The 18,734-nt window shown below is 45.2% G+C and overlaps 1 protein-coding gene across 3 annotated transcripts in view; it reads left to right on the top strand.

Moving 5' to 3' along the window:
• Positions 1-18,734, top strand: part of ZC3H13 (zinc finger CCCH-type containing 13) — a 401,604-nt gene that overhangs the window by 318,136 nt on the left and 64,734 nt on the right. For all 3 annotated transcript variants that reach the window (XM_078657316.1, XM_078657317.1, XM_078657315.1), the window contains exon 18: positions 3,681-3,881. In XM_078657316.1, the coding sequence (XP_078513442.1) occupies positions 3,681-3,881 (201 nt within the window). The remainder of the gene's footprint in view (positions 1-3,680; positions 3,882-18,734) is intronic.

Below are 18,734 nucleotides of genomic sequence, written 5' to 3'. Positions count from 1 at the left end.
ATTAAGCAGCTGAATGGGAACCTGATAGTTGCTGTTAATTCGTGAGAATCTGAACACAGAACTCAGGGAACGGGAGCCGGGGCATTTTCCTGGTTGTGAACCACCTGGGTCTCTGGAAACGCTGGGGTGTGCGACCTCAGGTGATGATGCTTAACGGATCATGAATGTCACACTGAAAGGTGGCTCTGGGCTGATTTCAGCCGTGGGAAGAACCCTGGCTTGTTCTATTGAGATGTCCTAGCCATTTGCTGTAACGTGCTGTTCATTAGCCTCAATGATGCAAGGTGGCATGGCGATATCCAAGCATTAGCTGTCTTTCAGTATGGGGACTGCGGGTGCTTTGCTGTATTCATTGACAAGTGCAATAGTTGTGTTGGGTAAAGTCGGTATGTGCACCACTAGCTTTTCGGAAACGTTATTTATAATTTAAGAACTGGGGCCCTTATTTGGTAAAAGGCTAGCTGGCAGCATGCCTGACAACGCCTTAGAGCTTTAAACAGAGCAGGGAGTTTGCTGAATCCATTAGATTGCCACCTTTCCTTGCTTTTTCCACCAATGTTGCAGAATATGCAAGGGTTAAGGGAGCCATTTCCTAGGCAAAGGTCCTGCCACTGCTGCATAAATCCTTCTGATTGATACGTATAACCACAGATTACTCACCATAAGAGTATCCCCAGGCTGAATTCAGAGAACTTTCTCAGCAATGTTCATGCACACCGGCAGATGACTCCATCTGCCTCCGCGATGACCTAGTACAACCTCAGCAAGTCACAGAGCAGGGCTGCATATAAGCGCCATCCCTGCATGCTGATGTCAGGTCCTTTGTTTCCATGCCCTTTGATGGGGGTATAGAGTTGCCCTTCCAACTTTGGCGGTTTTCAGACAACTTCCAAATACCATCACATAGTTTGCTAATCTATCTTCCCTGAAAATGGCTTCGGAAGACGACCGTTGATTTTTTCCCTGGCGTTCTTTCGTTGTGACAGAATCATCTAACCGCGGCGGCAGCGCTTTGATGATGCCGTCCTGCGATTAATTTGCTGACCTTGATGGCAGGCTTCAATTACGATGCAGCTCCTGTTAAATGACTTAACTCAAGTTACTTTGTGTCCTTCATGCCAATTGGGAGCCAGTGGGCCCTATTTTTCATGCGATTTTCCATGAACAACCTGTCCCACCATATCCCCCACGTCCTGATGAAGACCCCGTCTTAAGATCCAACCTCTACCTAACTATATGTTTGGGGTCGAAACGCCGACAGAACACAACCCCGCACCAGCTAGCGCGACCACTACTTGGGATATTTTTACAAGCGCCTATAGCATGGCTCCAATTTAAATTACGCTGTGAACATTGATTGTCTTGTTGCGTAAACTGGCTCTTTGATGAAGCCAGTGTGAATTTCTGTTTATGTATGTTCAGGTTTCAGACCTACTGTTTACACTGTCTAATCGTGCACATCCCTTTTGTCTCACTCAACACCCTATCCCACCCTTCCTATTCCTGGGGCACTAACGTATTTTTTTACTATTGTAAGCAATGTATGCATTTGAAGTCAAATTGTGATTAAATAACAGTGTGGAAATTCGACATATAAGTTTTGCATTTAGTTTTTTATCTGTGTTTAGTTGTGTTGTACTTAGACGCCACGTACTGGGACCACTCTCTTTATGTACCATATAGCACCCAGGGACTTTAATGGGTTTACCCCCTCTTTTTGTAACACTGAATTCAGGCAGGGCATAGACTCAAAGAAGCAGATTGTGGAACTGCTCGATGTATGAGTACGGTCGTTAGGCTCCAGTCACAACTCAGTCATGTGATGAACTTGCCTTTATGCACCCGAAGATGATCTGAGATAAAACTCCACATCGCCAAACATAGGAGGTTGCAGTAGAAATATAGATCTTGCTCCTGCTCCAAGTCTTGGCCATTCATGATACAGTTCAAGGAGTCTGTCTGCCATGAAATCCTGTTCTCGCTCAGGCTTCCGATAAGTCAAGGATACGCCAAAAAAGTTTGAGGCAAAGTGTGATTCCATTTCACCACTCGAAATCAGGAAAAATGATGCAAGCATGTCAATTGAAAGATCATGCCACTAAGTGTCGTCTGACTACAGTCCAGTGTCGCAGTTGGTCTCAAACTACCTTGAATTCAACGGGCTATCCTAAACCCTGCAGCAAATTGCTGTTTTCAAGGAGACCGTGCTGCACATGTTTTAGATATTTCTGGGGCATCACATCCAACCTACCAAGCCCGCCTCTACTCGAGCTTATCGTGTTATCGTGTTAGAGTAAAAAGGGCAGGGATTACTTAAATCAACTATCTATTTCCTCAGAAGGCCCTCACTGAAGGTTTTTTTCATCACTGGGAACTCTTAGACATTTGCAGGCTGTCACTGAGTTCCCAATGGCGACATTCTACCTATTTATGTTTCTACAGGAATTTTTATTCTCTGATCTACCTTCTTTTAGGAAAGCCACTCTTCCTCCAACTTTACTATACCCCCTGGGAAGACTGTCTGACAACTCAGGCAGCGTGTATAAGGTTAGACTGTGATCTGGAAATGAAGTTGTGTCTAGCTTGAATGGCCTGTGTCTGTTTGCCCACTCTTTTTGTGTTTTTATTTGTTATTAACCACAAATGACCCATTTTTTAAAGACTTTTTGCCACATAAACTATACAGATGCTCTCAGAGTAAATATGCGGCCAGTAGTGGTGCTTTCACTTTACAAGACGTCCTCTTTGCCAAACTGAACACTTTGAAGTCATCTCAGCCTCTGGTCGTCAAAGAGGTTATCAAACTAGTGCCTTCTTCAGGAATGCAGCTTGGATTCTACACCATCTATTTTGTGGTCCCAGAAATTAGTTGTGCACTAGCTAGTACGTGAGTATTGTCATCTAGTCCCTGGAAAATGTCAGGTTAGCTATGGGGGCCCATGTTTTACAGTTTTATGACGGGCTGGTATGTCTGGGCTTCTAGGTCACTTACTTTCTTGTACACAGACAATTCGGTCATCAGTACTTTCTGTGCCTAAAGTGGGCCAGATGCACAATCAAGTCTGCCTGTCTCACGTTTTACATCTCTGGGCCACGGATCACTTAAAAATAGGGCTGTTGCTGCTACTGTTTGCTTGCCACATGACTTATCTTCCTTATTTAGATCCAAGTTCAGACGTGTGATTAATGTGGGACAATGTTTACAAATGTTTCTGAATACAGACAGTAATCTCTTTGGCGGAGCTCACCTTATTTCCACAGCCTGCTCCTGTGAGTCTCAAGTGATAAAAATCATTTTCCCCACGTCAGACTTGTGTCTGCGGATGTATGCACATATTTTCCTGATTTTCTACAATTGCAAGTGCAATATATTCAGATATATTCATTTTGTGAATCAGAGTGGGAAAATGTGCGCGGATATTGCACTTTTGCCTAATTTGACGTGCACAAAAGGGTACTTAAACGCTTGCCATTGATTGCATATCGCTACGCATTTGCAAAGGATAAGTGGGCTGTTTCAGAATCCCTCATGCATAGCTAGTCTGTGGTATGGGGAAACACTTGTCAGAGTAGCATTCTTATTCTGACTTTTTAATCACTTACTTTTATGAACGTTGTTTTAAGTCTCAGTGCTATATTTAGCCCACGCTTTCCTTTATAACTTCTGTCTTTATTTGCAGATCCTCTGGATGTAATTGATGTTGACTGGTCTAGTCTCATGCCAAAACAACCAAAAGAACCCAGAGAACCCGGTGCTGCACTCTTAAAATTTACGCCAGGTGCAGTTTTGCTGAGAGTTGGTATTTCAAAACGACTGGCAGGTCCTGATCTTTTCACAAAAGTTAAAGAAACCTGTCAGAAATCATTGGAAAAGCCTAAAGGTAAATACATTTTATTAAGCTGTCCATTGGGCACTCACTGTGATTTAGTCTGGTGTATTCACGGCAATTAACTGTTATAGTGAGGAGTTTGTTTTCCAGTATGGGAGATTCTGGTGCCCTCAGTATCTGAGGATTTGGTGTTAGACGCATGCCTGACATGTTTGACGGTTGAGGGTGAGTGGGCATCAAGAGGCTGAAAGTGAGCTGCTTGCAGTCAGAAATTAGAAGAGAAGTCTGCACTTTTTTGCTTGAGTCCAGGTGACTGCTTTTCTTCCCCAAGGCAAGTATGTTCTAGAGTTTGGCTGACAACACCAGGCTTGTCATTTGGCAAAGAATGTCCAAGTAGCTGGTGTAGGCCTTTTCTTTGAGCAGTAAGTGGTTGTAGTTGTAGGGAGCTAGCTCTTTATATGGTGGACCCAAATGAGGTACGTTATGTAAAGAGTTCAGCCAAACCCCTATTGGTTTACAGAGGCACAAATCGTAACCCAAATGCTCTCTTTTGTGGTAGTGTGGGCGAGAAGTTAATCTTATCAAAGGGGAATGCTTAGCATTTATTGTACTCGGAGGCACTAAATGAGATGCACGCTCTGGAATAAATCCGAGACCAATTTAGGAAAATAACTCATATTTTTATGTAAAGTTTGATTCCAAGAACTTCGTTATATTTTTTAAATACGACTTTTTACAGGTGAGTAAATAGTTCAGTGTATCTTTTTGCAGCAATGCTTTCATTTGGGAGAAAAGGCATATGCTGTACAATTATTTGCGATCGGTTTCCTGGAGTCTCCTTTGGGACAAAGCGTTGTAGCGGGCCAAGGTCCGCAGTACCAGCAGCAGTTACTTGTTCCCTGCCCTGGGGCATCAGGTTGATAGCTGTGTGTGCTGCACCTGTGAACAGAAGGGGTCCACCTAGAAACAGACTGCAGAGTGGGACTTCGGGACAAGTCCAGCAGCTCACAATGGGGGGCTTGAGTCACAAGAGTCTTGGGAACAATGGGGCACAGCCGGTTAGTCGGTACCCGGCCCGTGTCCTAGAGCCGTGCGGTTGTCTGTCTCACAGGTTGAGGATGCAAAATCAGGATAGCTGTGCCACTCTGGAGGTGGATCTCTTCGGTGCTGATGTCCCTCAATGACTGCTCGGTCTTGGTGCAGTGGGAGTCCGGACTGGACTCTTGCAGGCTCTGTTTGTTGGGATGGGATCTGGTACCCCAATATTTGTAATGTGTGGTCCTGGTCGGTCCTGGTCTCCTCTCTCTTGGTGGGGGGATAAATCTGCCCGCCAGCAGCACAGTATTCTCTTCCTGGAGGGGGAGGGCGGCTGCGTCGGGCTGGGAGTGGCAACTCAGTAGACAAGACTTTGCGTTTCGGTGCCTACAGACTGCAGGGGAGTAGCTCCTCTACCTCAAGGAAGATTGCTGACAATTTGCAAAGGTCTGGAAGTCTACCGGGGTTCTTGGAAGCTAGTCAGCAGTAGAACGACACGGTGGTCACGATTGTCGACACTTGGTGCCAGCAAGCAGGGTTTTGTGCCACATGTCCACAGCAGTCTTCAGTTCTTACCTTTTTCTCAGCACTTCTATGTTCTCTCTTCGTGATCCGTCGAATCGTATTCCTGGTGACAGGGTTTGGCACCTAAATACTCAATTTAGGGGTATGACCGGTAGTAGCCAAAAGGCTACTTACCTTTAGGGTGTCTGCACAGTCTATATAACCAATTCCTGTGGGAAGCGGGCATAACCCTTACCCACAGAGCCTAATTCTGCCAAAACTAGGATGGTCGAATTTTAACAGTTGTGATCACTTCAGGTAGCCTACCATAGGGGTGCAGGTGCACCCTGAGAAGGGGTCACGCCTCCTTACTAGCTAATATTCCTCCCTCCCTAGTGCCAAATGGGCCAGGGGTGGCATTTTCCTTGTCTGGGGAAGCTTTGGTCACATATCCAAGGTGGCAGAGGCCTTTAAAACCTCCTGCCTTGAAATGCTGATTGCTTAGCCATCTTGCTTGGAGGAGGTGACAACACCTCTGGGCCAGAACAGGCATTGTTTCTGCCCTGAGAGGAAGCAGGCTCTCACCTGCAGTGGGTCAGAAACCTGTTTGTGGCAACAGGCCGGTCTGCACCAGTCAGTCAGTACACAGGGTAGTCTTACCCCCTATAGCATACTCCGACTTTTCAAAAATATTTCAAGATTTTGACATCTTGGAAAAAAGGAGCTGAGCCTCACGTGCCATAAATACATGAAATTGACCAGTAACAAGGTGTGAGAAAGTGGCTCTATATATACTGGACCAGAATAAGGTACAGTGTGTATAGGGTCCACAAACCCCAGTGGTATAACAGAGGTTAAAGCCAGGAAAGGCCTTACTCTCTAAAGTGGTAGCTTGGTCGAGCAGTAAGGCAGTACCCGAGGACAGTGTAAAGCATTTGTTGTCTACACTCATGCAGCAAAAGGTTTCACACACTCAAAGACTAGTCCAGGCCAATTGTTTTTATATCAAAGATATAGTTGTTTTTTTTCTAGAACCAACAGGTATCAAAATATACTGTTCTCAATATGAGAGGTCTCAGATGAGTACTTTGCAGAAAGGCAATAAACTTTGTAAACACAATACGTACAGGGGTTGCAGTAGGCTACACAATTCTACACACAATTTAGCATTGAGTTCAATGGATTTTCTTATAAAAACACAGTTGATTAATTTGTAGATTACTTTGGTAGTTCCAGGACTGGCTCCTAGATTCAGTCCTGGGGCCTAAGCTGAAAACAGTTTAGTAAAAATGTTTTAGGTATTGCAGTGATTTTTCAGGAATATAAAGCTATTTTAAAAGTTCACACTTAAAAACTTTTCAACAGAAATCCGGCAATGTTATCCAATGGGAGAAAATGCAGGTTGTAGGTGAAGTAAGATCTAGTTACTTTGGTAATCCAGTACTGGGCTCCTTGGCCAGCACTGGGGTCTCAACTTAAAACAGGTAAGTAATTTTGTTTCAGTATTAAATATGATTTTTAGAGAATATTTCAAGTTTTCAAAAGTAGACACTTAGAAGAAATTTCATAGATAAGCAGACAATGGATTCCTAAGGAGAAAATTCAGGTTACTAGTAAACCCGGCAAGGATTACTTTTGCGGTTCAGTACTGGGATACAAGGTACAGTACTAGCTTCTCTCCTGATCACAGGTGAGTAATTCGGTTGATTTTAAATGAATATTTTACATTTCCAAAACTTCACACTTAAAAGATTTTTATAGTCAAACCAGTCAATGTTATCCAATGGCAAGTAAGTGAGTTACCGGTTTCCTGGTGAGTACTAGACTAGTGAAGTTGTGGTTCTGGGCATAGACTCAGGGGTTCCCCAGGGTCAGGTAGGTACAGTTGGTTCACCCTCAGCGACGCAGGGGTGGCCGGGTGCAGAGGTAGTTAGGCCCAATGTTATCCAATGAGGGACAGAGGTCCTCCGGTTGGTGGCTGCTGGCTAGCTGGGCTCCTGGTCACTTGCTCAGGGCAAAGGGGGAAGCAGGATAGGGCAAAGGTGGCACAGCCAGCGGTACTCGGGCGGCTGGGTGCAGGGTGCTTTTGAGCCGTCGGGCGCTCAATGTTACCCAATGGGAAAGGTAAAAAGGGAACAAAGGCTGCAGGCTCGGGGGCGGAGACTCTACAGGGGCGACCAGCACTTCGAGAGGTAAGTTGGAATCTTGGAGCACATGTAGGTACCCCAAAGGGAGGCACAGGAGGCTGTAGGGCGCCGGGTGCAGGGGTGTCTTTGGGTGTCGGAAAAGCTTACCCTCAGCAGGTCGCGGTTGGGGTGGCCCCTGGTTCTGAGGCTGCAGGCGTGATCTTGTTCGTCGAGGAGGGTCTTTGGGCACTGGACTTCGGGTCCCAGCCCCCGGGGGGACGTCCTCGTGGTCTTTGATCACTCGGGCACGGGCCGGACTCGGCGGGTGCAGAGTGGGCTGGTCCGGAGCTTCCTGGCTGGCACCAGGGGGGGTTGTTGCAGCAGAGCCTATGCTGATGGGAGTCCCAGTCTTCAAAAGGGTCAAGGCAGGCAGGTCCTCTGGGTGTCCCAAGGTTGCTGTCCGCAGGAGTCACCGGGATTAGGCAGGAGCAGGTTCCAGGATCGACAGGCCGGTAGGGCGGGGGACAAGTCAGTTGTTTTTGTCCTGTTAGCAGCTGCGCGGCGGATCTTCTTCCTCTTGGTCTTCTTTCTTCTTTTCTTATCGGGATCTGAGGAAGGAAGGTTCAGGGAGCCCCTAAATACTGAATTTAGGGGCGTTGCAGGTAGGGCAAGGGCAGGGACCAATAGGTCCCTGTCCTGCTGGGGTGGGTACACCCCCTAGCCTGCTCCTCTCCTGTGGTAGGGGGGCAGGAGCCTATCTATGATTGGGCAGGGCTCCCCATCTTCAAGATGGCCAGAGCCCGGGGTTGTGCTTCACCTCGTTTCCCCCACCTGAGGGGTGGGGTTGGCACAGGCTGGCACCCCCCCCCTTCCTGACGTAGTTTTTGCTGCCAGTCTTCCCGCCAGAGTGGGGGGGTCAGGACTGGTAGGGGCCAGTTGCTGGGTACAGCAAATGGTCTGGAGAAGCTCACAGAGGCGGCATGCCTTTGAAGCTTCCCCCTGCCCATCCAGGGGGAGGAGACCTAGCACCTCGCCCAGGATGTGCATTGTTGCAGACCCAGGAGAGCTGGGGGCTCTCCACCCAGGGGTCCAGCAACATGTCTGCTGTGTGGCAGCCACTCAGCCTACACGTGGATTGTAGGATAGGTTTTCAGGGGGCATCTCTAAGATGCCCTCTGGTGCATTTTACATTACATTTCACACTGGCATTAGTGCGGGTTTAATGCGCTGAGAAGTTTGGTACCAAACTTGTCAGTCTTCAGTGTAGCCATTATGGTGCTGTGGAGTTCGTATTGACAACCTCCCAGCACCATATACTCTTAATGGCATCACTGCACTTACAGTGCCCAGGAATGGCCCTGGGAACTGTAGGGGCTCAGGGCTCATGCACCTGTGCCCACACCTCTGGCATAGGGCACCCAGCTAGAGGAGTGACATTAAGTATGCCAGGGCAGTGGGTTTTGTGGGCATAGCACACAGGGATGTGTGCCATGTCGACTCTTTGTTTAGTTCTGTTCTTAGACACTCAGCCTGCAAAGGCAGTGTGTGGGTGTCGGGGTACAGGGCCCCTGAGGGTGGCCCAATAAGTGCTGCAGTCCTCAGGGTTCTTCTCTGGTCACCATGCCCTGGGTACCTAGGGTACCATTTACTAGGGGCTGATAGGTGGCCAGAGATGCCAATTGGGTTTTAGTTTCAACACAGTTTTAGGGAAGGAACACAGGCCCTGGGTACCTGGTTGGCAGGAACCCAGGGCACACTCAGTCAAAGCACATCAGCAGTTAAGAAGAAAGTGGGGGCATACCAATGCAAGAAAGATGGCACTTTCTCACACAAGGACCTTCAGCTTAGATTGCTGAACTAATGAGGCTTGCGCCACCAACGGTTTAATTTCCTGAACCAGTCCATGAAAAGTTTAATAAATGTAATGCTGCAGTTTTTGATACTCATCTGCATATTGTCCGCCATGAGAAACATTTTCTTAAATTGCTGCTGTCAAAATTTGCTCTTCTATCCTGAGAAGTTCATCAAGATTGTATGCTGATATTTCATGTTGGCCGGTGTTCAGGACCGTGTGTCCTCATGATTATTAAATCAGCTGGAGAATCCGGTAGAATATACTTTGTAATCCGAATCAATCAGTTGGGATACATTATTCACAGCCTCTTGAGACTCACTCACCTCTGAGATACCAGTGAACTGGAGTTTGAGTGCTTTGCATGTTTCTACATGTCTTCAAGCTTATTTTCTATGTAGCGAACCACCTTTTGCTTAGTCGAAACATCCTTGTTAATAGAAAGCAGTCTGTCCGCCAAGTCAGCGATTCTTTGTTCAGCTTCTTACAATCTCTGTAGCATTTGCGTAAGGCTCCGCTCAAACTTCAACAGTCTCTGGTTTAACATTTCACTCTCCTTTGCCTGCTGTTGCTTTAGCTCACAGATTTCTATCAGAATTGTTTCAAACCGTATTTTAATGTCTCTGACTGTAACAAAGAGGCCAAATCATTACTTTCTTTGCTGCATTTGGCAGACCCTAGCAGAGGAGTCCCTCCTTGGTCCTCACTACCCAAGGAGTTTGCCCCCAGACTTGTATTCTTAGCCTGAGCTGCCACTTCCCTTGAGCAGGCTGGCATTTGGCTGGTAGATTCTTCCACTTGTGGGTCTTCCTCTATTATAACACTTCTATCTGGCTGGCCAGCATTAATTGTGTTGATTTTTTCCCCTTTCCTATGTTGCTGGTTGAGTTTCTTCTCTCTGTTGAGCCGACTGGTTACCGACTTGTGGACCACAGGGTAGTCTTTGGTCTTCGCTGCTATGTTTGGACTAGAAACTAGATGGGGCCTAAATCGCCATCTCTGTTCTGACATTTTCCTCAAAACTCTTCGTTATGTCCTTCTGTCGGGTCAGAATTGAACTGAGTTTCTAGCACTGGACTCGCAGCAGGGGATATTAGAGATATATTAACCTTGGCCTGATGAAACTGGTCTTGAATTCCCTCGTGGCTAGGGGATGGGCTTTCCTCTGTCAGTACATCTACAGTGGTGTCCTTCTGCCCTGCTTTTCTTCTCGCTGTTGTGGCCGAACGACCCTGTGCAGCCCGTCACTTCAATTTCTGCAATGTTGGTGTATTATGGGCTGAGGCTGCGGATTTCGAATGAAATTGCCTCATATTAGAGACTGTTTGCGTGCCGGAGCCAAATCCCACTAAATACCTTGGAAGCAACCCTCTGCCATGACTCCTCAAGCTAAGGGCAGCAGCTTTCCTTGCACGCCCGCGGGTCAATTTTCCCTGTCACTTGAGCCGTTTCTAGGCTGTTGCTGTGGCTCAGGCTCAATCGCAGGTCCACCGGGACTCAAAGATGCCGAAAAACCCTCAGATGTTGGCCTCCACACGACCATTGCACTGTTGCCTGTCTGATCTCAAACAGGCAAGGACGCACACGGAGTGCATGAGGGGGGAGAGGTTGCAAACAAACACTAGCAGCATGCCATGTGGGGTATGCCTGCTACCCCCCACACTGATGAATGTCCTAGATCTAATTCACACCCCACCACATGCCCAACAGAAAACTGTTTTCAGTACATTGGATCAACCTTTGGGCTCCAGTGACTCAGACTATGCGGTGTTGTAAACCCTCATCTAAGACCAAGCCTAACTACTTGCAGTTCATAAAATGTTTGAAAACTGAACTGTTCTTTACTGCATACAACTGAACATATACCATACTAAAAGTAACAATTAAAGAATACTAGATTGGGGCGACCACTTCATTAATTTGATTTCAGCTCTTTAGCATGGTGTGCAGTGCACTGTAAAAGCCCCCAGTAATGTAACAATACCTAAATGCAATCAGGATGACAAGATTGTTCACCGGCTCTGACCTTTTCATGTTTTGAGAGTGAAGGTGTCCTCTCTTTGTAAGATGGTGATTGAATTTCATTTAAACAAGTCTATTAACAAGTATGTTAAGTTAACAACCTTCTTCCTGCAGCATCAGTCATCTAGTGGTGAAGAGGCTGCACTTACTCGATCCACCGAGGGCAGTATGTTATTACCTTTACATAACTGATGACTATAACATAAACAACCTTTGGTTGCCATGAAAGTACATCCAAACGTTTGGCTGTAACCAGTGCTACAGATGATACCGAACATTTAGTTTTCGAGGCGTGTGCGCTCTAGATCACATTCTTTGCATACTCCTGCCATCTGGTGTTGGGTCCGAATGGTTGCAAGTTGTTTTTCTTCGAAGAACTCTTTCCAGTCACGAGGAAGGGTGAGTCCTCCTTTCGGTGATGGTGCACATGGGCATCGACTCTGTTTTCCCGCCATCTGGTTCGGACATGTAGTGCAATTCTCAAAAAAAGAGAGTTTCCCAGGGACCAGAAACGACTGGGTTAACAATTTGTATTCAAAGAAAAGATTCCTTTCTGTGTATTTATTTCAAAGGGTGACCATGAGGCCTATCCATGTCAATTAGCTATTTTATTCATTTGCAATTGACGAAGACAAGAAGTCAAAATTTAAGCTCCACACTAGGATGATTATACTTTTTACTCAAAGTTTATTTTCATAAAAACTCATATTTAAGAATTCATTTTTAAATACACATTCAATTTTACACTGTGGTGCTCTGGTACAGGTATATATCCGCTAACTAACAATTCCGTATTACGGTTTCTATCACAGAGTCGCCACTTTATGATATGCACTCAATATTCAAAATACACCAATACAGTAAATCGATAAAAACATTTTTTTCACATTAAAACAGTCCAAAAGTCGACGCGTTTCGGTGCGTTTGTTATGCTTGATGCACCTTCATCAGGACAAAATAGATTAAAAGCAGGTATACTTCTTCTTTCTAAAAAAGTGAATAGAATGCATAAAGTTAGTACGAGATCCCTATTTGGAGTTTATCCTAGTAGTGGGCATTTACTTCAAAATTATTTTAATCTATTCTTACTTATAATTAAAAGAATAGACGTCCTTCAAATAATTTCTATAGACGTTTTGTTCTTAGTTGATCTGGTGGCACGTTCTTAATCAATTCACGGCCGTCAGAAATCTGGAATCATAACTGCATTTTAGTTCCATTAGCCATTTTATGTAATTTCAGAGGCTAGTTATAGTCACGGTATAATGGACTGCACTTACTTATATCATTTGTGTATGGCACATTATCAATGGTGCCCTATTAATGGTGTCATCTCCCAGTGGCGTCTTTGAATATGCGCTCCAGATTGTGATCTCGTGACAGTACCCTTAAGATGAAGCAATACCATATATTTAGGGTAATGTACTGTATTTGTGGGATATTGATCTCTAGAGCCCTGTTCATACATACCAATCGTGTATGGCTTGTGATTATGTCAGGCTTAACCGCTTTTTCTCATTTCTTTGGAAATCCTGACATCTATTTAAGTTGTTGTCACTAGTCTTGTTCGCCTGGAAACATCAACGCTCTTCTCTTTACTTTCAGAGCTGTTTGTGAGGCATAAAAGAGTACGTCAGAGATATTTTACAAAGATCGTTTTACGGTGCATTATGTCACTTTTAAGATCTAAGAAGGACATGTAGTGCTGCGCTTCGTTTCGGAGTCGGTCCTCGTTACCCAATCCACTCTACCCTCAACTGTATTGTTTTCAAACGTGTTAACTTTTCTCCGCGGTTCGGCTCGACATCAAGAAATCTCAAATTTCAATTGTGGTTTTCACGGGCGGCCTTCCAGCCTATCCGTGTCAGTCCGGCACCTGGTCGATGGAACGGACTCTGTTCAATTTCTGCCCCCTGTGCCACGCAATGTATCCGTGTAGTGACCTACATCAGGTGTGTAACTTGTGCTTGTCCCCCGAGTACAATGAACAAGACTGTGATGCGTCCCGATCCTTCAGATTGAAAAAAACTATCCGTGACAGTCAGGCTCGACGTCGAGAGATGCAGCAGTTGGACAACACACAGGATCTCTTCAGCGAAGACTCCGAACAAGAGGAAGTCTGAGCCGCCGAAGAACACGCTTCAGCGGCATCGTACTCCGAGTTAGAGTTGCGGATTGTCCTTGACGGCGATGTGCCGCAGGGACAAGGGGACGTCAGAACAGAAGACCTTCAATTCAACGCCCAACCCCTTCCACCTTCCCAAGAAAATCTAAAGCTTCGGCACCGACAAAAGGTTTCTAGCGCACCGCCCTCCGGCTCGGCACTGAAACACTCTGACAAGCCTTCCAGCTCCAGACCGAGTCTACCAAAACCTACTTCCGACCCGAAACCTTCGGGTTCTAAACATAAAATGGGCTTGAAGCCGAAACTTTTGACATCGAAACCAAGGAAACATTCCTCAGAGCCAAAATCTTCGGCATTGAAAGGACAGTCCAGCTCGGTACTGAAAGCTTCGGTGCTGAAAATTACACAGCTGCAGGTACAGCAATCGGAGCCAAGCATGGACATTGTACCACCCAAATCGGATGTGAAATGAGAAAACTCTATATTAATCCAGACACTGGAAATAGTCATGCTAAACCGCCATCCGAACACAAACTTCTGGATGGCAACAGCTCTAAAATTCCATTGAAGAAGAAAAATGTGGGGACTAGTCCTTTCCACATGCTATCTTCTCCTCCTCCTCCCTCTCCGCCACAATTTGATCCATTACACATTACACCAAGGCAATCTCCTCTACCTCACCCTGATCCAGATGACACTGATGATGATGACACACAATCACCAATAGATCCTTGGACGGATTATACCATTGATCCTCCAGAGGAGACAGACCCAGATCTTTACCCTGCCAGACCATCTCCACCGGATGACAATCTATCATATCAGGAGCTTGTTGCTAGAGCTGCATACTACCATGGAGTAGTGTTCCATAAAGAGTCCTTAGAGGAGGATTTCCTCTTTGTAACGCTAGCAACACATAAATTCAATCGGACACTACCTATGCTTAAAGATATGTTAAGGCATACAGACAACCTCTTTAAAGATTCTGTACATGCTAGGATTCTCACTCCTAGAGTGCATAAAAATTACAAACCTTCCCCAACAGACCCCATTTTAATTAAGGGTCAGTTAAACCAAAGGTGGTGATGGACGGAGCGTTGACAATACAAACACTCACCCCCAGTCAACTGATCTGGGTTTAATCCATCACCGTTTTTTAGCTCACTCCGCCACCCCAGTTCAGATTAAGGGTCAGTTGTCACTGAACTCTGTGGTAGTATCCAATGCTCGAAAGCGAGCTAATTCTCAAGCATGTGGGGATGCCTCTCCCCCAGAAAAGGAGTCAAAACTAATTGATGCTTCTGGCTAAAGTGTAGCTGCGCAAGCAGCTAATCATTGGCATATTGCTAACACCCAAGGTCTCCTTGCAAGATACGATAGAGCCCACTGGGACAAAATAGAATAACTTCTACAGTTTCTAGCAGATGAACATAAGTACAAAGCACAAGACTTAGTTCAGGAAGGTAAACTAAGTTCCAACACCTCCATTAGAAGCGCTCTAGATGCAGCTGATGCTGCAGCTAGAGGAATAAATACAGGCATCCTGGCTACGTGTCTCGGGGTTTAAACCTGAAGTACAGCAATATATTCTAAACATACCCTTCGACAAAAAACATATTTTTGGCCCTGAAGTTGATCAAGCCCTCAAAGATGAAAAAAAGATACAGATGTGACAAAATCCATTGGAGCGCTTCAGTCTCCCTCTAACAGGGTTTCCTTTTGGCGCTCTTTTTACAAGGGAGGGTCCAAATCCACAGGGACAGACCAAAACCCTTCATCTTACAAAAACACTTCACAATCATCCTTTACAAAAGGTTTTTTCAGAGGAGGCTACAGGGGAAACAGTCCAAGGGGCAGAGGTAAAAACACCACACCCCGCAATTCCCCTTCCCCAAATAAGCAGTGACTTCCCCACACTTCTCTCCGACTATTCCACACGTGTCGGAGGAACACTTCAACACTTTCTCCTCATTTGGGAATCGATAAGAACCGACAAATGGGTGATTGGAATTATCGAACATGGTTATTGCCTGGAGCTTACCAACACCCATCCAAACATTCCACCTCGCTATCAAAAATTGTGAACAGAGCACCAGCACTTGCTTCAACAAGACTTGCAATCTCGGTTACACAAAATGGCTATAGAACCAGTCCCCCTTCAGTACCAAGGGTCAAGGGTTTATTCCCTTTACTTTCTAATTCCCAAAAAGGACAGCTCATTAAGATCTATTCTAGATCTCAGAGCGTGAAACAAATACATAATGTCAAGCACTTTCACATGGAGACTCTGCAACAGGTACTTCCTCTGTTATAGCTAGGCAACTTTGTCTACTTTGGATCTAAAAGACGCCTACTTTCACATTCCAATTCATCCAGCTCATCGCAAATACCTCAGATTTGTGATAGCAGGCAAACATTACCAGTTCAAGGTACTTCCATTCGGTGTCACCACAGCCCCCAGAGTGTTCACCAAATGTCTTGCAGTAGTAGCTGCGCATCTCAGAAGACAGTGTATCCATGTCTTTCTTTACCTAGACGACTGGTGTATCAAAGCAAGCACTTAGTAGAACTATGTACTACACACTTGGGCAACAGTACACCTACTTCATCAGTTGGGTTTCACAATCAATGCACAAAAATCTCATCTGTGCCCTACGCAAGTGCAATCTTATCTAGCTTCCCTCAACACTCTCAAAGCTCTAGCCTCTCCCAATGTAGCCAGGATTCACAATATTCAGGCCACAATACTACAATTTCAACCGAATCAAACATTACCAGCCAGAGTTTTTATTCAGCTGGTGGTGTCAGAAGTCCAAACCAAAACCACTGAAGCCGATGATGGTCCCACTGCCCCGCCACCAGTACACCCACCAATAAGTTAATTCTTGGTGAGGGCAATATCAGGGGGGAAAGGGGAATGGAAAAGAAGAGAGACTGCCTTGGATGAACGTCTGCGTACTCCTACGTCTTAGTACTCAGCGTGGGACTGGATACTCTACGTCTGCATAAGGAGAGAACATATCATACTTCAAACATTCACTATAAACTTAAATTATATTATACTTTCTCATAAACCTTCATACCCCATTGTCCCTTCGCTACTCTCTTTTATAATTTAAACTTTTTCTTTTTCATTTTAATTTTTGAGTATTTTCCTTAAATCTTCTTATCCAAAGAATGAATAAGTCAATATTAAATTATACAATCCAACTCCGTTGTCAATTAGAATATTCTTGTCATAAATGTTTCTGAACAGAAACTAGTCTCTAAGCAATCCTCAGAGTTCACAAGCAGAAGAAATGGTACCTATCTTCGCGCTGCTGTACAGTAGATGAACAGGCTACCAGAAGTGCGCTTCATAAGAAGGAGTTTCATGGTACTATATTTCCGCGCTGCAGCATAGATGAAGACAGGCTTACCAGTGAGTGCCTAAAGTAAGGAGTGCTTTACAGGCTTGTAGATTCGTATGGAAAGTCTTACTTATTCAATATGAAAGCTGACAGAGCTCTTAGTTCGTAGCTTACTTTCCTCAGGATAATTATGTTGCACATCCGTTAGCCAGGGTACACTGCCAAAAGACTTGTCAAGCGGAAAAAACTTTGTCTCTGAATTTCAGTCAGACGCTGTTGCTGAGATGCCAAAAACGATTACTTCAAAAATGCTGACTCCAAGGAGAGACGCTACGCGCCTCGCGACACAGTTGAAGGGCGCTGTTCCCTAAGGGAACCAGCGCATTAGATTCAAGATCTTCGCGCACGCTGGGAGAGACTAGAGCGCTGACTTGAGTTGGCCTCTTGAGTTTACTGTCTACTTCATTAGCCATTTGTAAATTCCGCAGAAAGCAGGATAAGATTTTTCGAGTTGAAGAATGCTGGCGCTTCCAATGAGGGTACTTTGCAGATTCCTTTAAGCGTTTGCTTACTTCCTTATTAATTACACTTTTACTGACACATCCTGCCACGGTCCTGACAGCTGGGGATGATGGCATCCTGCCTTGCAATCATACCTCACGCAAGGCTTCACATGCGTCCTCTGCAGGAATGTCTAGCACGTCAGTGGAATCAGTCATAGGGTCAATTATCCGATCTAGTGTTGGTAGAAATCCGCACCCATCGCTCTGCAGTGGTAGAACCCTCAAAATTTATCAGAAAGGCAGCCCTTCATAGACTCGATTTCACAGACTGTACTGACAGCAGACGCATCTTTGTCCGGTTAGGGTGCTCATCTCCAACATCACACAGTACAAGGGCTGTGGTCAGACAATCACAAACGTCTCCACATCAACTACCTTGAACTTCTAGTGGTGTTTCTAGCACTCAAAGCTTTCCACACTTGCCTTATACACAAAACTGTCTTAGTCCGCACAGACAACATGACAGCGATGTATTATCTGCAGAAACAGGGAGGGACACACTCTCTCTAGCTGTCCCGCCTGGCACAAAGCATTTGGAATTGGGCAATTCACCACAGAATTTATCTCCTAGCAGAACACCTTCCAGGAGTGGGCAATCAAATTGCCGACCTGCTTAGCAGACACAGACAGCAAGTTCACAAGTCGGAACTTCATCCCCAAGTTCTTCTTTCCTACGTTCAACAATGGGGATTTACACAGATAGATCTGTTTGCCACAGTTCACAATGCAAAATGGCCAAACTTAGCATCCAGATTCCCACAAAGTCTATCCAAGGGCAATGCTCTATGGATCAATTGGTCAGGAAGGATTAGTTACTTACCTGTAATCCTAGTTCTCTTCCAGGTGTATACTCATCAAAGTCATAAGCACTGAATAGTCCCGCCCAGGTGCGGGACCCCGGAGCAATAGCCAATAATATGCATATATCTACATATATATATAAATACATATAAATACGCATAAAATAACCATATATATATAGATAATATGCATATACATATACATATGCAGCCCAAAATAACCATGTTAGGCTCAGAAAACTGCCATAATAGCCTGTAAAATCTTTACATTTGCTAAATAAAGACATATAAAACACATTATATGCTAATGTAAAGAAGAAAACACTGTCTAGGTTTTCTTTGCAACACAAAACCTTTATTTTCAAAGGTAAAAACAGGCAGGATCATAGAGGCAGCTTTAGCCTAGATAGGCTGCATTGTAACAACAGAAACATCTGGCGCCGTGCCTTTAAGACCTCTGTGAGCCTCCAGGCTCCCATCATGCACCACAGGTGACAGGTCAGTTTTTTTTGGACGGCGTATAACAA

Source organism: Lissotriton helveticus, chromosome 8, assembly GCF_964261635.1.
Source record: "Lissotriton helveticus chromosome 8, aLisHel1.1, whole genome shotgun sequence".
Taxonomy (NCBI): Eukaryota; Metazoa; Chordata; class Amphibia; order Caudata; family Salamandridae; genus Lissotriton; species Lissotriton helveticus.
The sequence above is the reverse complement of the archived record's forward strand: the minus strand, read 5'-3'. Positions and strand labels throughout refer to the sequence as shown.